Here is an 18796-nt window from a genome sequence, read left to right as displayed (position 1 = left end):
AGCCCAAACGACCCAGTGGTTCATTCACAGCCCCCCCCCCCCCAAAAAAAAAATTAAAAACGGCTGTACTAACTAAAGTACATAATCTGCGAGTTTCATGGTTTGTTGGTTGGTGCAATGTAAGGTATTCTAAAGAATTTTGTAACTTTTTATTGGATTCACCCATTTTACCCCTTAAACCCCCAAATAATAAGTTTTAGGCCAAAAATACAAGCCCTAATGTGCTGAAATGTTAAACAATTGTTTGCAGTAGGTTATTCGTTCAGCACTTAAAATTTTGTTTTAATCGGCCAAATAGTTACTTTTACAGCCCATAATATGTGTACACTGTCAGTCAGATAGAAGTCTCAACTCTCAAGGGAGTAATTCACTTCTTTACGATTAAGGCGGGTGAATGCAGTGGGATTGCTCAGCTTGACATCCGGACAGACATTTTACGAGACAGTCGTTTCGGTGATTAGAAATCAGCTGTTTTTGCGCAGCTATGCTATGTCGTTTTATTAAGTATCAAGCACATTTTCAGTTGTGGAAAATTGTGTTAAAAACTGACCTTGAACGACAATATCAAGGTCAAAGCATGAAATTAAATTAAAAGTATTTTTCCCATTCTTTTGTACTGTTTTTTTTTGTAATTATATGACATCAATGATGCAAAAAGAATACGGACAAAACTTTTAAAGCTGGGTTATTACTAAAGTTGGTTAAGTTTTTTCTTAAGAATCTAAAAATAACCAGGACGTTAAATCCGCACAAACGCGCGTGTGGGGACCCATCTGTTTTTGCTTGCAAAAACAATCATATATGTAGATCAAATGATGTGTATAGTAAATTGGTAAATATCGTATAGAATATATAAAATGGAAGTATATCAGAAAGCCACCTTTCTAGTTTGTTTCATTTTTATCCTCTGTGGGCGGGCAACGCCTGAATGCATTATGCTCACAATGAGTCCGCCGTCGAGCTGCCTGTTTTTATTGCAAGTCCGTTGATCATTTTTTATATGATTTTTTCGGATTAGGCAGTTGGTGACTTCAATTTAGTTCAACTCATCGTGAACCACTGGGTTGGAGCAATGCCACTTAAGTTTCTTGCTCAAGGAAACACAAGTGACCATGACGGGATTAGAACCCATGACCTTGTGATTACATGTATAATAGTATCTAGGGCCGTGGTTCCTAAATTGAGTTATGCATACCACTAGCGGCCAGCAAAGGCATTCCAAGTGGTATGCTAGCCTAATTTAGTTAATAGGAATTTAATCAAAACATTTTAATCAGCAAAAACTTTTCGACAATGCATAGTGCATTTTGTGCTTTACTTGCAGTTTTTACGTTTATCACGCAACCAAGAGTACTCTACAGATAGATGTGGTAAATTACAGTTATGAAAAAAAATCACTGTGATTAACATGTAGTATATGTGTGACAGCATAATAGCTCTTGGAGAAACTGATTGCCAAATGTTCTATTGGTGTTGTGTTGCTCAGCCAAAGTGAAACATTTTTACTGGTAGCAGATTTTAATTGTAGCAGTACGAAATCGCTAAAGTCCAACAACTTGCATTGAAAAAAATTTTGACAATGTTTTTTTACGTAATTTTGTTTCTTTTTTTAAGGCTTATTGGGATGATAAAATACAAAATAAATTTACAAAAAAATAATAAAATAAAACGACAAATCTTCATACAGGCACAACTTTTTAAAGAACCCACGATACTTGCCTTTGACTGAGCCAAAGGGTTCCAAACTTCTCACTAAAGAACAACCAAAGAAAATGGTTTTAAAGGCTGGCAGAGAAGTTGTAAAAGAAATGTAAGTAATCAATCATTCCATTCTTTTTTTTAGTAATATTGTGTGAAAAGGTATAGTTTGATTTTTAAGGATGTAGGTTGCATACTAGATTACAGTAAAAAATCCTATTTATGTGTTGTTTGTCAAAAACACTTTTTTTGCACATTTTATTTTTTTACAGAACAAGTGATGAAGATGTACAAGTTTTCGCTTCCAACCCTGCAGTTGTACAGTTCACAGAATGGACAGTTGGCCGTGTTTATGAGGTAATTTCCATGTGTTTTTTACAGTTCTGTAGGTCAGTGTTTCCCAACCTATGGGTCGCGGCCCAAAGTTGGGTCGCTTGTAAATTGTTTTGGGTCGCCAGTTTTTGTGACAATAAGAGCATCTACGTTTCGTAGCGTTATTTTGTTATTTCCCAAGGCTATGAATTCTTTCCCAATAACAATTTCTCATAATGCTTTGAACCAGCTCTAAAGTTGGCAGAAAAACGAATAATTTTGGTTTGATGTTTTTTTATTTTTCAAACTGGTGTAGTAATTTTCGAAAAGCTTTCCTGATTTATAAACAAAAATAAGAACGCATGTCCATGGGTCGCGAGAAGCCACAAAACAAAATTTTGGTAAGTATTTGGGTCGCAACAAAAAAAGGTTGGGAACCACTGCTGTAGGTGACTGTAAACCAAATCTATCATCCAACACATCTGTGTGGTTAACATAAAAAACTGACACTAAACTCAACCATTAGAAGTCATAGTTTGTCAAAAGATTTGATTTAAATCCTGTTCAGCAAATGACTTGACTTTATGCAATGACTTTTGCTGGCAAAAAAACAAATTAAAAAATGTTTACCTTATAATTAACTTCACTCATCTACAAAATAGTGTTTAGCCATGTTTTTAGTTAGCCACATGTGAACACAACAGTTTTCAATCTTACAAGTTGTAAATTTTCACAAAAAAACAAACAACATCTTAAACTTAGACATGGTTTGAGTTTAAGAACTAAAAAAACCAGTCTAAAGTCCTAAGCATCACCACAAACATTTTATTTTGCCTGATTCTAATTTACAAGTGTATTTTTGGTATTTAGGCAACTCTGGAACTGAGAAATGTTAGCACTGTTAGTCGTCAACTAAGGGTGCTGCCCCCCAAATCATCATTCTTTTCCCTTGGACTTGGTACGTACAGAAAAATTATGACTTTTAGTTTTGTCAAATTTTGTTATTGCTGTGATGGTTGCCTAAAAGCAGGGGTGGGCAACCTGCGGCCCTTCATTAAAGGTTGTGCGGCCCGCAGAAACGCTTGGATTTCAAAAGTTCTGGCAAACGAGTCCAATTATTACATATTTTTAAACTGATTAATGCGCCTGATGCTAGTTTTCTGCTATCTGGCAAAATGTGGCTAGAATCAAATACGAAATATACTTGTAGTTAAGCATATTTGGTAAGAAACAAAGCAAAATCACTTTGTGATATGCACATGTGCGGCCCGCGATCCAATTTTGACATTTATAATTGGCCCTACAGTAACAAAGGTTTCACACCCCTGCCTAAAAGCAATTGGACAATGCTTATAACAAGTCATTAAAAACACAGCTATATACTTCTACAGTATGCAGTGCTTGTGATAGTCATATTTGTTGGTCAACTAGTCCTAGATTTGAGAAACAAAAACGGTGTCTATGTTCAATATTGGTTTCCTTTAGGGAAATATCCTGGTTCAGATGGCTTCGTGGCTCCTGGAATGAGTGCCCACTATTGCATTCGTTTCATGCCTGATTCGTTAGCTGATTATGATGACGAAGTTGAGATACTCTCACAGGCCTCCTGCCCCCTAGTGGTCAAGATTAGAGCAAAAAGAACACCGCCAGTACTAACAAGTGAGTTATTATTCAATGTAGTGCTTTCCAATGTATATGCAAAATACAAGTAGTATAACCCATGGTTAAGCACTAGAGTCTCATGGACGCCATCTTGTGTCCATAATAATACAGTGGTAATAGGGAAAAACACATAAATTGTTTGATTTTTACAAACCGGCGGGATTTAACGCAAATTTGACTGGCTTTTAGTTAGTGCAATTGTGTCGCTATGTTTTTATTCACCAAGTAAAACTAACTCAACTTCAATCAACGTAACACATTATGTTTTTAGTGGCTGACAACATTCAATGTGGATTTTGCCTTGTGGGCGGCGTCAAAGCTACGGACCTGTCAATCAAAAATATGGGCGGGAACGGGAGGTTTTGCATTTTGCGAAAACCATCTTGGCCGGCTTCCAATTTCAAGGTGAGTCTAAGGTTGTAGTCTTATGTTGCCTTTGGCCTAATTCATTTGTTGATATTTTTTCTGTAACAATGCATTGCAATTAGGTCAGTTTTAGATAAATTTAGCAAAACAAGAAGGTTTTAAGTTTTCATTTAAAAGGTAAAGTAAACCTCGGTTAAACCGGATTCGGTTCACCCGAATCTTCGCGTATTTCGGACGAAACTTGAGGTACAAATGATTTGTAATGTGGTAAGCCTTCAACCATTTCGGAATTTATTTTGGGTCCAAACGGGTCCGGATTGACCGAGGTTTACTTTATTTGCACAAATATTGGGACATATTACATACTTTAGGCCAGAGATTAGATCTAAAAAAAGCACCCTACAATACGTTAAACGTTTTTGTTTACGTACTTCGTTTTCAGTATTTTTTAAAAGTTATCTGGTTCAGGGGTGTACAACCTTTATCACTACGGGGCCAAACACAATTTTTTAATTTTAACGAAAACACGGGCCGCACCTTTATTTAACACAAGGTAATTTTACAAGAAAAAATTCTCATTTGATTTTAGCCGCATATTTTCAGGTCGCAGAAAAATAGAACCGGGTGCATTAATCTTTTCAGAGTATATATTAATTTGGACACGTTTGCCAATACATTTGAAATCCAAGTGTCCGTGCGGGACGCGCAGCCTTTGATCGATGGGCTGTATTTGGCGTTCCTGCCGCAAGTTACTCACCCCTGATCTAGTTGTTTATACTTGTAAAAAACGTCTTGTAAAATGTAAAAACGTCTGATTTATTGATTTGAATTAGACCCTGGTGAACCCAAGTTGTCTGGATCTTGGAGTTTTCCAAATTCGTCCCGCTGTGTTTGAGGTTTTGGCCGGTCAGACCACCGCCCTTGAACTTATATTCTCCCCTGGCGAAACGGATAAATACAAAGAGGAGCTTGTAATGGTCTGTGACAATTGCCAAGTTAAGGAATTCACCATACAAGGTCAGTTTTGGTCGTATTTAAGCACGTGTGGTTCAGATTGGTTGAATGGTTCAATATTTTGCTTTGTTGGTTTAAAATGATTTATTTGTGTAATTTTTTGGCGGTTAGCATAAAAAATTAGTGAAATTGCACAAATGTCAGAGGGCTACTTAAATGTGCGTAATTGTACGCTTATGGTGCGTATCGAAAACCGTTGGAAAAAATGTGTTTTACAAACTTAAAAATACTTAAAATATAAACGCGAAAGCTTTGAAGGACCGTTTTATTAGTGTTGTCATGAAAAAAACTTTAGTTAATGTTGTGATGAAAAAAATATAATGCTCTATTGTCTTAGTCAAACTTAAAACAAAACCTCGGAAACTGCCTTTAAATTTTGTTTATGAAAGGTGACGAGGGAAAAAGCTTCTTTTTTGAAAATAATTAGTACGTTTTCCTCTTGTTGTTTGTTATCATTTTGCCTGACTTAAGTAACTAGAGACTAGTGGTTCTCAACCTTTTTTCTTTCGTGGCCCATTTTCATTGCACAAAAATTAGTTACTAGACCTAGGCGAAAGTAACTCATCCCTAAAAAAAAAACTATCTCAAAAGTTTTCCTTCTTTTTGACACAGGGGAGGGTCAGTCCGCCGCTGTTGAGCTGGTCAGTGTGTCCGACGGTGGAGAGGAAGAACCGCATGTTGGGGAGGTGGTTGACCTCACAGCTGACCACCTGATCCGATTTCCACCTCTCAATCCACATTCATTCTACATGCGACAAATTATCGTTCACAATTCCACGTGAGTTTTTTTTCTGAGTTTCATATTACTTGATTTTGTGCCACATTTAAATTTTTTAAGTTCACTTTTTGTGGTTTTTAGAGAAACAAAAGTTTTAACCAGTCTTGGTTAAATTGAAAAGTTGAAAATAAAGTGAAACAAAAATGGTAATTGCAAAACTTTTTTGTTGCTTTTTTTTAAAGCAAAAACTCGAAACTCATTTAAAATATTGAAAGTAATTATGTGCAGGTGTATACGTTTTTTAATTTAATATCAACACTTCTAAGGTGGCATTCGTTTAAATCGATTTTAAATAAAAAGAAACTCTGTTAATCGGAGTGTGTTTTGTTGAGTAATCAACACAAAATGGTTCAACATAGCATCGATTGCTCTACTGGTGTAAGGCACTTAATCCATATATCTAATAGAAATATATTTCTAAAAATATCCCGATCTAGGTATATATACACTAAACCTCGGTTTATTCCGAGTTTTGTCTAAATTAGGCAAAGTTAGGGATTAACCGAATCCGTTTTAACTGAGACTTTTAAAGTGAATTACAGTTGGGACACAAAATGGTTGAAAAAAATCCTTTTTAAAGTAATAGTATGTTTTTTTCAGAAACGTGGAAATGCCTTTCTCTTGGCACGTCCTTAAACCCAACCTCACATCGGCTCTGGAATCTCTCGCTACTGATAAAGAAGGCAGATGGGAGAAATTTGATTTTTATCCCGATAACTCTTCTGCTTTCTACATCGAACCGAGGGCGGGCGTTCTGCAAGCTAACGGCATCCACGAATTTGTCGCTACGTTTGCACCACAGCAGGTGTGATGACGTCATGGTCGATGGTTGCACGCAAAAATGTCGTAATACTATTACGTCATGATCTAACTTGTTTGTTAAAAATTGAAGAAAATAATTTTTATAATTGAAAACTTTTTTGACGTCATCGCTTAATTTGAATGACGTCATTTGTTCACTGTGTTCAGGTCGGCGAAATAACGTCATATTATTACGCCATTATCTAATTTGTTAATTAAAAAATGAAGAAAATAGTTTTATAATAAAAAACTTCTTTTTTGACGTCATCACTTAAATTTAATGACGTCATATGTTGACTGTGTTTAGGTCGGCGAGTACAACAACGTCATGCACCTGGTGCTAAGCAACATACCCGATCCAAAACATGACGTCGTCAAGCCTAAGTCGCCTTTCATAAAAGCTGACGTTAACGGTATGATAAACGCTGAGTCACCTTCGGACAAACGAGATGAGTCAGCACCGCGTCTAAACAGGTCGACATCGAGCGTACAAGTGAGTGTCGCTTTATTACTTAGGATGCCGATTCTTTGTAATCATTTGTGAACAATGTATACATTGTGTATACACTTAAAACAATCACATTTAGATAGTTTTGTTGTGACTCCAACTACTGCATCCAAGGAGGGATTTTAGCGTTTCCTTTTTTGGATCGCTTTAAACTAGAATCACTATAAATAATACGAGAATTATATGCAGGGTTGCCATACCGTCCAAAGATTTGTCCTTATTTTGAAGGGCATTGTCTTGGAAAAATGTATTGTCCTTATTTGTAAGAAATGTCATTTCTTTTGCGTCCTTATTTTGTCTTTTTTTTTAACAATTACAAGTCAAATCCCATCTAAAAGTAAACGTAAACCAAGGCCTAAGCTGTCGTGAGATGTACGAAGTATTTTCTTCATGAAGAAGTTGCTGGAAAAGATTGTTTCTGGCAAAAAAAAATGGCATGTGATATGCCGTGGCTCGTATAAATGCAAAGATTTATTCGAAAACGTTTGTTTTGTTTCGTATAAAAATTTAATTTTTCGGTTGTCCTTATTTTCGTCTCCGTGTCGATAGCAACCCTGATTATATGTATCTGACCCTGATCTGCTTTTGCTTTCTAGTCTTCGGCTATTGGTCGTCACCCCCCGCTTCGTGAGGTCATTGCCCTTGAAGTTCAGGTCAAAGGTTACAGCGTCCCTTATTCGGTGGTCGTGCACCCCCCAGCGGTGGTTGTCCCTGGTAACATGCTCGTTGGCGCCACCACGCGACGACCACTGCGCATGGCAAATTACAGGTGAATATTATGTTACAACTAACATATACGAAAACTTCGGTCATAAATGAACTACAGGTAAAAAATACATTCATTTATTAAACTTTGGCAAATCCTGTATGATGGTGATTTTGCTTGGTGCTCGGCCGAGCATTTGCACAAACTGGCCCGGGCATTTTTTGTGGGTATCCATGCCCTGCATGCGAAACTAGTGCTTGAAAAGGTATCCAAAAACAAAAATGACTGTTTTAATATATGCGTTATATGGTGGAATAACGCGTATTTCTGGGGCCTGTACAACTTAATACACCGCTGGTGACGTAAGGAGCCTTGGAAAGCTACAATACTAGCGTGGAATAGGTAATGCTTAATGCCCTAAGCGTGCTCGGCCTAGCACCGAACTTTAACATAAGATGCTTGGTGCTCGAACAAACAGAGCATTTGCAGTATTGGTTTATTGCCACAAATTTTATAAGACCCCATCATATAAAGCAACAAACTTGATAGTTCTCTTGCTTTACTGGTAAGTATTGCTTTTGTTTTAAATGTGTACGTAAACCAGAGTTGTAACGGACCTGAAATTGGAGCCCGAAACCCGTCCAAACCAGATTCGTTTTTGAGAAGCCCGTTTAGGCCCGAATGTTTGATTGGAAGGCCTGTACATTGAAGCCCTAGAAAAGATCAAGACAACAAACACAATAGACAATTGACCGTAAACAGGGCGTTTTAGGGCTGTTTGACATTAGGTCAGGTCCAGCAACTGGCTACTTAGCTAATTAAATATATTTAAAAACATACTGACACAGAGTGTAAAGTCAGGCCGGAATCAGGCTCGTTTTTTTTTCGCAGCAACCTAAGCCCGAACCCGAAACCTTGCTTACAACTCCGACGTAAACCCTATCTAAAAACAGTTTTTAACACAATGTTACAGCATGGCGCCCGTTGAGTTTGCATGGAGCAGTGAGACTCTACCTAACATAGTAGAAGTCGAACCTCCTGTGGGAATGGTGAATCCTGGTGAAATAGCCGAACTTGAAGTCACTATCACTGGATCCAACCCGGGCCCCTTGGAATGTCTTCTTACATGCAAAATCGAACACCAGGAGGAGCCATTGAGCTTAAGCGTAAATGCTAATATCAGTGGACCTAATGTGGTCATGGGTACGTGGTGAATGTGTTGTATAAAATACCAAATTTCTTGCTATACTTTGAGTGTGTATGTTTGTCTATGCCATTAGCTTAAATAAAATCTTAATTAACGAAAGTGGTACTAAGATGATTTTTTAATAACATGAGATGCTCCAGGCTTGACATCATAGCCGATGGCTGCACACAAATGACGTCATAACATTTCGTCATGATCTAATTTGTTTGTTCAAAATTGATGAAAAGGGTTTATAAATAAAAACGTTGATTTTTTAATACAGTAACATGAGGTGGTCCAGGCTTTTCAATGCTTTCTTTACCTTATTCAAGTCCGGTTAATCAGTTAAAAAAAATGAACCAGCAAAAGTTTGGACCAAGTTCATCTCCAAATTCGCTGTTTTATTTATCCCCTTAAGACCAAATTTCAGTGTGGTTAACTTTTTCAAGAGTTAAATTGTTACGTCATGTATGTGTGACGCCATAATGTTAAGGAAATTATTTTGGGATGCTCTTGGCTTAGTCAAACAGAACACTGTAGTCAATCCCTGCTACATTTCAATCATTTTACGTTTACAAGACCAGGCCTTACTAGTGAGGTATGGTACCATCACACAAATTCCATTATTTTTGTCTGCAGACAACTTGCAGATAAACTTTGGTCTCGTGAAACCTGGTTCATCGGCTTGTGAGAAGTTGTTTATTCGAAATACAACTCAACTAAACGCGGCGTGGAAGCTGACCAAGCCAGAAAATTCTGGAACGTAAGTCCTGGTTGTTCCCAAGTATAGTTGCAAAAATCTCTTGTTAAATTAGGTAACTTTGTCACAGACGAATCCGCGTAATTGCATGCCGGTTATTTGCATAGTTCGTTTAATTGCTTGAAGCAAATTGGTTGATTGCCTGTTAGTCTGTTCCAGCTATTGGACGCAAAGTTGGTTAAAATTAAGAAAATGGTACAGACACACAACCCTATATCACCAGATGGCATGGTTTGAAACCACACACCATACAAAATAGACAAAATGAATAATGATGGTGCATTTATATCACATGACAAGTTGATCTAAGTTCAGGTCATGTGGACTTGAAAAGAGTAAATTAAATGCTATTAGCCTCCCGGGGTCAGCATATTACCTACAGGCTCAGTACGGTTGAGTTTATTTTGCCGGTTGAAACAAATCGTTGCTGCACAGTCCGCGCTAAAAAAATTACCAAGTCAGAAATAGCTGCGCAACGTTGAGACGTTTTAAAGTGCGACTAATTAGATGGCACTATCGGATAGATCAGGGGTGGCCAACCCGCGGCTCTTTGCCTGGTTTGATGCGGCTCTTAAGTCGTTGTCGAAGTTTGGAACCACCGTTAATTTGGGTTTGTTTGTGGTGATCTGGTACAAACTAGTAAACCTATTACAATTTTGCTTTTGAACAAACTTACTATCGGTATGGCCACAAACCTTGCCTTGAAACTGTAACCTGGTAAATGGCCTGATTATGCCGACAAATATTCAATTGTTAAACAATGAATGATTGCTCATTATTGCGTACAATGCGAATGAGACTCAAAGAAGCAGCAATATTTACAACACCGTGTTCCAAAATAAATAATGTTTTATTCCGTTGTGTTTCGGGTTAACCAACGTTAAATTTTATGGGCAGTTTGTCCCCTGGTCTGGGGTCTGAATGGAGCGATTGTTGGTGTTGAATGCATTAGTGGCGTCGCATTGAACTTAGTTTCCGCACCTTGCGTTTTTGTAAAACTCGACGCCTGAGCTTGGGACGCAAGCGCGCTAGATGAAAAAACCGCAAAGTTTCTCATCAGGGACGATCTTTTGAGCAAACAATTTCTATTAAGTTAACCTTCAAAATGGCAGAAAAAAAATATTTTAGTACCAAACCAGACATGAATCTCATCGCACGTCTTTGTTTATGCAATTCGTTGAATTGAGAGAGATGTGCAAGACAGTGCAAATCATTTATTGTTGAAAATGACAGGATCGTGGTCTGTACGAGCGAAATTGTGTGTGTGAGTATAATGTGGCTCTTTGTGGTAACCCAATTGAAAAATGTGGCTCTTTGTGATAACATAGTAAATAAAGTGGCTCTTTGTCTTTGACCGGTTGGCCACCCCTGGGATAGATGCTAAACGCGCTGCAGCTACACCGTTAAAAATGTTAGTTATACCATTCACTGTAGCTATAGTGTTTTTTAAGTGTAGCCACAATACAACACCGTTAGAAATACAGAAATCATATTTTAAAGGTCAGAGTTGCTCACTTGGCCCTCCAGCGGAACTTTACCGCCACTTGGTCAACAGGAAGTGAAAGTCCATTTCCGGCCAACTGCTGCGTCCACTCTGAACACTGTGATCAATTTGCACGTCGATGGAGGTCAAAGTTCAAGTGTGGCGGTCAGAGGTGAAGTTCAAACCCAACAGGTAAGCCAAAAAAACGCAAGATTTAATAAGCGCAAGTATGATAAAAACAGTTAAAAGTGTTTGTATATCGTTTTTGTTAGATTAAAAAATAATTTTTCATACATAAATTAATAAGCCCTATTAGCTAAGAGATGTACAACCTTTCGCGTTGTGGGACCCAATACAATTACCATAATTAGATCGAGTTAACAAGTAAAATTCACATTTGATTTGATCCGCATATGGCCAAGTCGCAGAAAAATAGCACCAGGCGCATTGATCTGCTCAAAAATATTTAGATTCGTTTTTCAGTACATTTAAAATCCAAGCGTCTGTGCGGGCCGCACAACCTTCAGTCAACTGGCCGCAGGCACACCCTTGCATTAGCTGACTCATATAATCGTGAAAAGCAACATAGGTTTTTCACAAAATGAATCCGATTACTCATGTCACAATAAATGCGAATAGTTAATTTTTCAGTAAAAGTACAGTTTGCCAAAATGGTAAGAGGCTATTTTTTACTTTTATTCAGACTAAATGTTTTTATCAAAAAACATGCCTATAGCTTTAATAAAATGTATTCTCCATTATGTTACAGGCTTGTTTCGCTGAATGCACTTTGGTACTGCAAGAAACTTTTCTTTCGGTGCCCAAGTCTGCTCAGGCCGTTATCATCAACCAAACTCTATTCCCAACCGCCTTTACCTTTTCAAAGCCACTAGGCAAGCAGGCAAACTCTTGTGAAGTCACTGTGTCACCTGACAAGGGAGTTTTAGCACCACGGGAGGAACGCACCATCGAGGTATAACCTTTTTGTGCCAAGACCACGTTTAGTACCGTAGAAAGGTTCCAACTTTTTATAGATGTGAAGATATTTCAAAAAACATTCGGTTTCAGTTTTGGCTTTACTAAAGGACTATTGCTCTTTGATTTGTCACTATATAATACTATTTTTGGTTAGTAAGGCCATCAAGTTTCTTTAATACAATAATCCCGTATACCTTAAATATAGTTTGCTTACCAAAACATACCCCCAGACAGGTTTTTTTAAGGTTTGGTTTGGGTGACCGCTAAGTAGTTTTAAGAGACCGCAAGTGTTTCATTTAAATACCCAAAAATAGCCATATTTGCCGAATTGCAAGTCCAAATTTTGGGAAACCGCTGGAGAAATTTGGGGGACCGTTTTGGTCCCCCAAAACACCTTAAAAAAGCACTGCCCCCAGAGAATGTGAAATTCACCCTCGGTTAAGAACCTCTAAATGTGGAAATCGGTCGCTTGCTTGGTAAAGTATATCTGTCGTAAGGTAACTTCTTATCACTGGCTGTTTTCCTGACAACTATTGCACTTGCAACATAGTTGTATAGCCTGAACCTTGGCTCGAAAGATTTTATAACATGAAATTACGATACGAAAGTAAACTTAGGCACGATTAAGGCAATGAACCACTAACATGGCCGGGAAGGCGCCCGGTTTGCAGGTCTGGTTTGAAAAGGCTTTTAACAAATTGCATTGGATTTGTTATCTGTAACCTTCATGATAGAGTATAGCAAATACTGGTTCAAAAAAGGCTATATATGTCACATCGTTTGTTTGAAAACATATAAACTTATTGCTAAAACGCCAAACAATCCTTTGGGCTTAACGCTGGTGATTGTGTTGCCTAGGTGACACTGACCAGTCACGTGACAGGGGAAGTGACCGCTGTTTACGTGCCATGCAAGATCGAAGGAATGAGCCATCCTATTGTGCTTGGCTTCTACGCTAATGTAAAATATCTCTCAGTTGACTACGCGACTCCTGGCACAGAAGGGTGAGTGGTATAACGTTATAGTTTTTAAATAAGCAATTAACTTATTGGAGGGACTTATTTAAAACGAGGGACTTCAAAAATTTCGTAAAAAATAAAAAAATAAAATAAATTTCGTCTATGGAATACTGCGCAAATTTTACCTATTGTATACTTGAAAGTTTGATTTAAACCAGGGTTGGGCAACCTGCGGCCCGCGGGCCACATGCGGCCCTTGAATAAAAGTTGTGCGGCCCGCAGAGACACCTGGATTTTAAATGTGCTGGCAAACGAGTCCAATTATTATATGTTTTTGAGCAGATTAGTGCGCCTGGTGCTATTTTTCTGCGACCTGACAATATGCTGCGAGAATCGAATGCGAATTTTACTTGTAGTAAGGCATTTTTGCTATGCAACGAAGTAAAATCACCTTGTGTCATATGAAGGTGCGGCCCGCGACCTGATTATTGCAATTGTATTTGGTCGCACAGTGACAAAGGTTGCCCACTCCTGATTTAAACTGTTGCAAGAAAAATATCAGACAAGTTGTTTTGGTTAATTGTTGAGTTGGGAGTTTGCGCACGTAGTCTGGTATTTTGAAAACGTTTTAGATAGCTATTTTTTTAATGTCTTGAATTATCATTGTTTTAAGTGACTGTAAACATTCATTTTCGTAACACTTTTTTTAAAAAAAAACGCCATATAGGCGAAATATAAATTCCTTTACCCGAAACTGACTAATGCTGTTTAACCAAACATTTTATTATCTGTTGGTTTTACTGTTTAATACCTTATTGGAATAGTTTATGGAAGTTTATTATGCCAAGTCTGCTTATTTCAAATTGCAGCAAAGAACTGAAAGTGGAATTTGGTGGCGAAGTTCGAGTGAGAAAAGTTACAAAGTCAAACGTTGTGGTTACCAACTTGTCAGCAATACGAGCTCCCTGGTCTGCCGAAGTCGAAAACTTTCCGGTAAAAAATGGTTCTAGTTAGAAGGCAGTCCATAATGAAACTTTAAATCTGTTGGGATTTTTTTCACATTTTAGCGCTTTTTAAAGCATTAGAAATAGAAAAATCTAGGCAAATAACATTCATATTGATGCCGTATAAACATCAAGGTGTACTTTTTAACTACTTGCCAGCCTGCGCTTTTGCACTACTGCATAACCAGCTATTATTAATAAATTTTCCGATCAATAGCTATAAATGTTTTGTTGTATTAGGGAATTAGGCATTCACAAGCTTAAAGAACCTTTTTTAAGAATTTTAAACTGATCTGCAAAAAATGTCGAGAAACGTTTTGCAGTTTCCAGTACACGAAACTTTATTTCCAATTTTAACAGTGTCACAACGCGTCTACAAGACAGGTTTCAATGGACTTTAAGAGTTACAGAACCCGTCGTATGATGCTAGGACGTACTCCCAATCTTGCTGATCCGTTAGCAAAGACTGCTCAGCAAGCACAAGAAGGTAAATTTAAACCCATTTCCTTAAAATTTCAATGTATTGTATTTTACTGAATTTCTAATCATAAACTCTCAAATCAAAGCTTTTAGTATTAGGCTTATCACAATTGTAGAAACTGTCTTGATTGGTCTTTACCACACTGGCAGATTAAATTCGACTGTATAGCAACATTTTATGTCTGTCGTTTTTAGCACTCCTATAAAATTTCATAACATATCACATACTTTTATCAACTAAATAGCCACGTGTGGCTTACGGCAGTAAACACATGTTGTTGTTTTTAGGGCTATTTTTTTTAATGGACCTTGTCATTAATGGCGTACTACCTGACGATTTTTTCTATCGCTGCTTACCACCTACACCCTGTTTAAATTAGTAGTCCAAGAAATGACCCATTTTCTTGACTAGGCTAGCATATTTCTAAAACTAGCAAAGTTGCAATTCGAAACAGATGTCCAATACACAAGTTTTGCCCCAATCCAGGGTTAAACAGATGGGTCAGTTAAGTAGCAATTTTGTATCAAACTTAAATTGAGTGGAACAGAAAACTACTCTCGTGCCACCTAAAAAGCTCGTACTACCAGCGGTACGCCTACCACAAGTTGTGAACCACTAACACCACTGAAAACAAAGTTTAAAATTTTACCCAAAACCATTTTTTGTAACAGACAACGCCAAGCTTATGTTGGAGAACGGACGAGGTGCTGCGTTTCTCGTTGAACCCGATCGTGGATTTCTTGGCCCTTATCAGTCGCAGGAAATCACTGTATCGGCCTATTCTGATATGTGGGGAGAGTACAAAGACACACTTACGTGCCACATTGAAGGTATGATGTTGACACAATCGCTAATGTGATGTCATATTAAATGACGTCATCAATATATGTACGTCATCGTGCTGTTTATTCGATGATGACGTCATCGTGTTGTTTATTCGTGACAGACATCTTTAAATGCACCAGATTTTTGGTATCTTTTTGAATTTATTAAGTTTTTGCCTATATACTCCGTTTATGGTAACGCTTTGCACATAACGGGCTGTTATATCAGCACGACGGGAATTGGCCATACAAAAGAACAACACAGTACCCTAACTTGAACGTGTACTCCTGAATATTTGTACAAAAACAAACAACCTAATAACTTTGATAGTGAAGCACATTTTGTAAAAGCATTTTTCACCCCTGTGAACAGGTTTAGTTTCTTTTACAATTAAACTTTACAAAAATAACTAAAATACTACCATATTCATCGAGTAGCAACGTGCCTTTTGGAAAGAGAAGTATCACAATTGTATACATACTTGGTACCTAACAGACTAACATCGCCTATTTCTAAGCCAAAGTTTTTATCCATACGAGCTGTTAGGTGCAAAAACGAAAACGTCTTTATATCACACGGCTTTAGACCATAAAAGCGCTTTCGTATCAAATCAATTTTGACAAATTCACATAAAACTGTAAATATTTTTAATTTTGCGTAAAAACTTTAACTTCCTCTTAGGTCTGGAAGATAAAAGAATCCCTGTTGAACTCAATGTGTCCGGATGTCCTCTAAGCTTCCAAGTTGCAAGTCACGAGGACAAAGATGCAGTGGTGAGGTTCGGGACGCATCTCGAGGGAGGAGCAAGCGTTGCTAGGAAACTAAGAGTCAACAATCGAAGCTCGTGCGGTGAGAACTCTACTAGATTCACATCCAACCGCTTTAAACTTAACTTTTTCGTTTCTGTCCTATTTGATTAGAAACTGAAGATGCCAGCTAGGCTAGGGTTACCATATCGGCGTGGGTAAAATGCCGGACGGTTTTCAACAACTGTCTTTGGCGACACCATAGTTTCGTTACAATGCATTATATAGCACGTTGTTACACTTTACCAACCCCAAAGTTATATTTTTCGTAAAATAACATAACTATCACAGCGAAAAAAAAACGCAGTTTTGTAAGTAACAAAACAGGAAGTTTTTTTTTGAAGACGAGTAGAGCTACTAACACCATAACGTAAATAACAACCTCGGGAGATTAGGGGGCGTAAAGAGCTGAATTTTTTTATTTAGCGGCTATAAATGGGTTGGGTTGGGAAATAAGTTTTCAAAATTTTTACGTTAGTAACTAATTTTTTGGGTTAGTTTTATTGAATTTTAAGTGCTAATATCTTACCCCGACCCTAATAGCCCTAACCGTAAGCATTTTTGGAGATATAACCAATCGACTTTTGGTTGTCATTTGCGTTATGGTGTTAGTAGCTCTACCTTCAAGACGAACTTTTTGCTTGCCCCGATTTCAAAAATGGTGATAACTACTGTAGGTTAAGCTACAGGCTTTTTATGCAAATTCATTGACTAATTCTGTTACCTTTTTGTTTTTTAGATATTCGCCTTGATTGGAAAACCTACAACTACCCTGAACCCGATGACCGCAAGGTCGTTGACCTCAATATCTGGTTTGGCGACGTCTTCCCACTAAAGGTTACTAAAGGCCGCAGCAAGGTCAGTGTGACCAAATCGCTTGGCAAGATGACCTATAATGAACCCCTAGAAACGCCGTCAACCCAAGTAAGAACTTTTTATAATTTAAGAGTGTCGTATGTGTGTAGACAGGGCCGTATGAAGGAAATGTAAGATACCCCTTTGTCTGATTTTGTCATGAAGTGCAGCAACAGATATACTTTAGTTTCAACGAACTTTAAGCTCTTCCAGCAGTCTTTATATTATAATATGCCAACGTTTCGATGTCACATACGAGACACCTTCATCAGGGTTATAACACAAATTGAAAACACAAAGTTGTTATGAGGCAAAAAGGGCGGTGAAACACACAAAAATGCGGTGGTATACTTTTGTTTTGTTAGACGCCGAAATCATGGGGCCACACTTTCGTTTCTTATGCTAAAAGTACCCTTTGATCACTGTTCTGAGAATTTATTTTTACTTCACAACATTGTGACTCGCTTGTTTTGTATCTTACTAAAAGTCTACATTAATCAGAAAAAAACTAAATAGTTTTTTTCGTTTTGTACTCTTGTTAAGGCCAATTCCCGAATTTTGGGCCATGGCCCATGCAAAATACTTAGACTTGATCTTATAGTATTATATGAAATAAGCTGTCATAAGTGGCTGTTGCCGTACAATTGCAAATATATTCTAAACTTGACCAAATTTGACAAGCCATAAACCGATTTTTACTGTATGTTTGGCCATGCAATAAAAAAATGTTTGGGTATAGCACTGATCTAAAAGATATCCTATGCCTGTTGATATTCCTATTAAGCCAGAGAGTCTATTTTGTTGTACTTAGATCACGGGTTCTGAACCTTTCATGCACCGTGGCCCCTTAAAAGTAACTTTAGGGCCTCGTGGCTTCCTATAAGTAACCCAGTAAGATATGTGGCCCTCTACCAAGAAATGTATGTAGCAAACTCAACTAAACTGTAAAGTCCATCATCTATCTGGATATTTTTTGCTGAAAGTAAACCTTAATATGGACAAACAGTGGGGGAAATAGTCGATTAAATTAGAAAATTAAATCATTTGTCACATACTTAATTCCAGAAACAAAATAGCTCACTGACTGTTGGTGGATGTTCGTAGTCAGCCTACTACCGTGGCCCCCCTGAATACGTGGCCTCTCTGGGGGCCATGGGCCAAGGTTGAGAACCACTGACTTAGATTATCTTTTCGTTTTGTAGCAGGAGTTGAGTGCTCGAACAACTTCGAATGAGGGATTTTACAGCAAACTACCTAAACTTGTTACAGTGAAAATCGAACCCCACTTCGGTCAGCAGTCAGAAAGACCTTTCCATATGCAACCTCCGCAAGTTATTGTGCCAGGTATGAATTTTTAACATTGTTAAAACATGTGTAAATCACAGTACTGCAGGCCTATTGAAGACTGTCGTGGGTTCGAATCCCACCGCAGGCTAGTTTTTTCTAGCCCACGCCTCGCTACATGGAAATGCTTGGGACACCGGCTTCAATAGGCTTGGCGTACTGTAATAATTAAATTAGTATGCTGGTCTACATGAAGGCTTTATGGCTGATCTCAGTTATAAGCAGGGTTGCCATCAACATGGAACCAAAAATAAGGACCACCGAAAAATT

At 37.8% G+C, this 18796-nt stretch overlaps 1 protein-coding gene across 6 annotated transcripts in view; it reads left to right on the top strand.

Moving 5' to 3' along the window:
• LOC145222423 (deleted in lung and esophageal cancer protein 1-like) overlaps window positions 1-18796 on the top strand; it is a 63916-nt gene that overhangs the window by 3064 nt on the left and 42056 nt on the right. For 3 of the 6 annotated variants that reach the window (XM_080088539.1, XM_080088536.1, XM_080088543.1), the window contains exons 8-28: window positions 1688-1810; window positions 1971-2055; window positions 2881-2968; window positions 3496-3669; window positions 3944-4077; window positions 4872-5055; window positions 5665-5830; window positions 6431-6635; window positions 6939-7124; window positions 7736-7908; window positions 8819-9048; window positions 9671-9794; window positions 11292-11466; window positions 12044-12247; window positions 13111-13256; window positions 14081-14204; window positions 14576-14702; window positions 15368-15526; window positions 16203-16370; window positions 17067-17251; window positions 18385-18526. In XM_080088539.1, coding sequence (XP_079944665.1) covers window positions 1688-1810; window positions 1971-2055; window positions 2881-2968; window positions 3496-3669; window positions 3944-4077; window positions 4872-5055; window positions 5665-5830; window positions 6431-6635; window positions 6939-7124; window positions 7736-7908; window positions 8819-9048; window positions 9671-9794; window positions 11292-11466; window positions 12044-12247; window positions 13111-13256; window positions 14081-14204; window positions 14576-14702; window positions 15368-15526; window positions 16203-16370; window positions 17067-17251; window positions 18385-18526 — 3302 coding nt within the window. The remainder of the gene's footprint in view (window positions 1-1687; window positions 1811-1970; window positions 2056-2880; window positions 2969-3495; window positions 3670-3943; window positions 4078-4871; window positions 5056-5664; window positions 5831-6430; window positions 6636-6938; window positions 7125-7735; window positions 7909-8818; window positions 9049-9670; window positions 9795-11291; window positions 11467-12043; window positions 12248-13110; window positions 13257-14080; window positions 14205-14575; window positions 14703-15367; window positions 15527-16202; window positions 16371-17066; window positions 17252-18384; window positions 18527-18796) is intronic. The other 3 variants (XM_080088542.1, XM_080088541.1, XM_080088540.1) reach the window with 3 other exon arrangements.

Source organism: Phallusia mammillata, chromosome 4 (assembly GCF_965637545.1).
Source record: "Phallusia mammillata chromosome 4, kaPhaMamm4.hap1.1, whole genome shotgun sequence".
Taxonomy (NCBI): domain Eukaryota; kingdom Metazoa; phylum Chordata; class Ascidiacea; order Phlebobranchia; family Ascidiidae; genus Phallusia; species Phallusia mammillata.
Note: the sequence above shows the minus strand (reverse complement) of the source record. Positions and strands in the feature narration are given on the sequence as shown.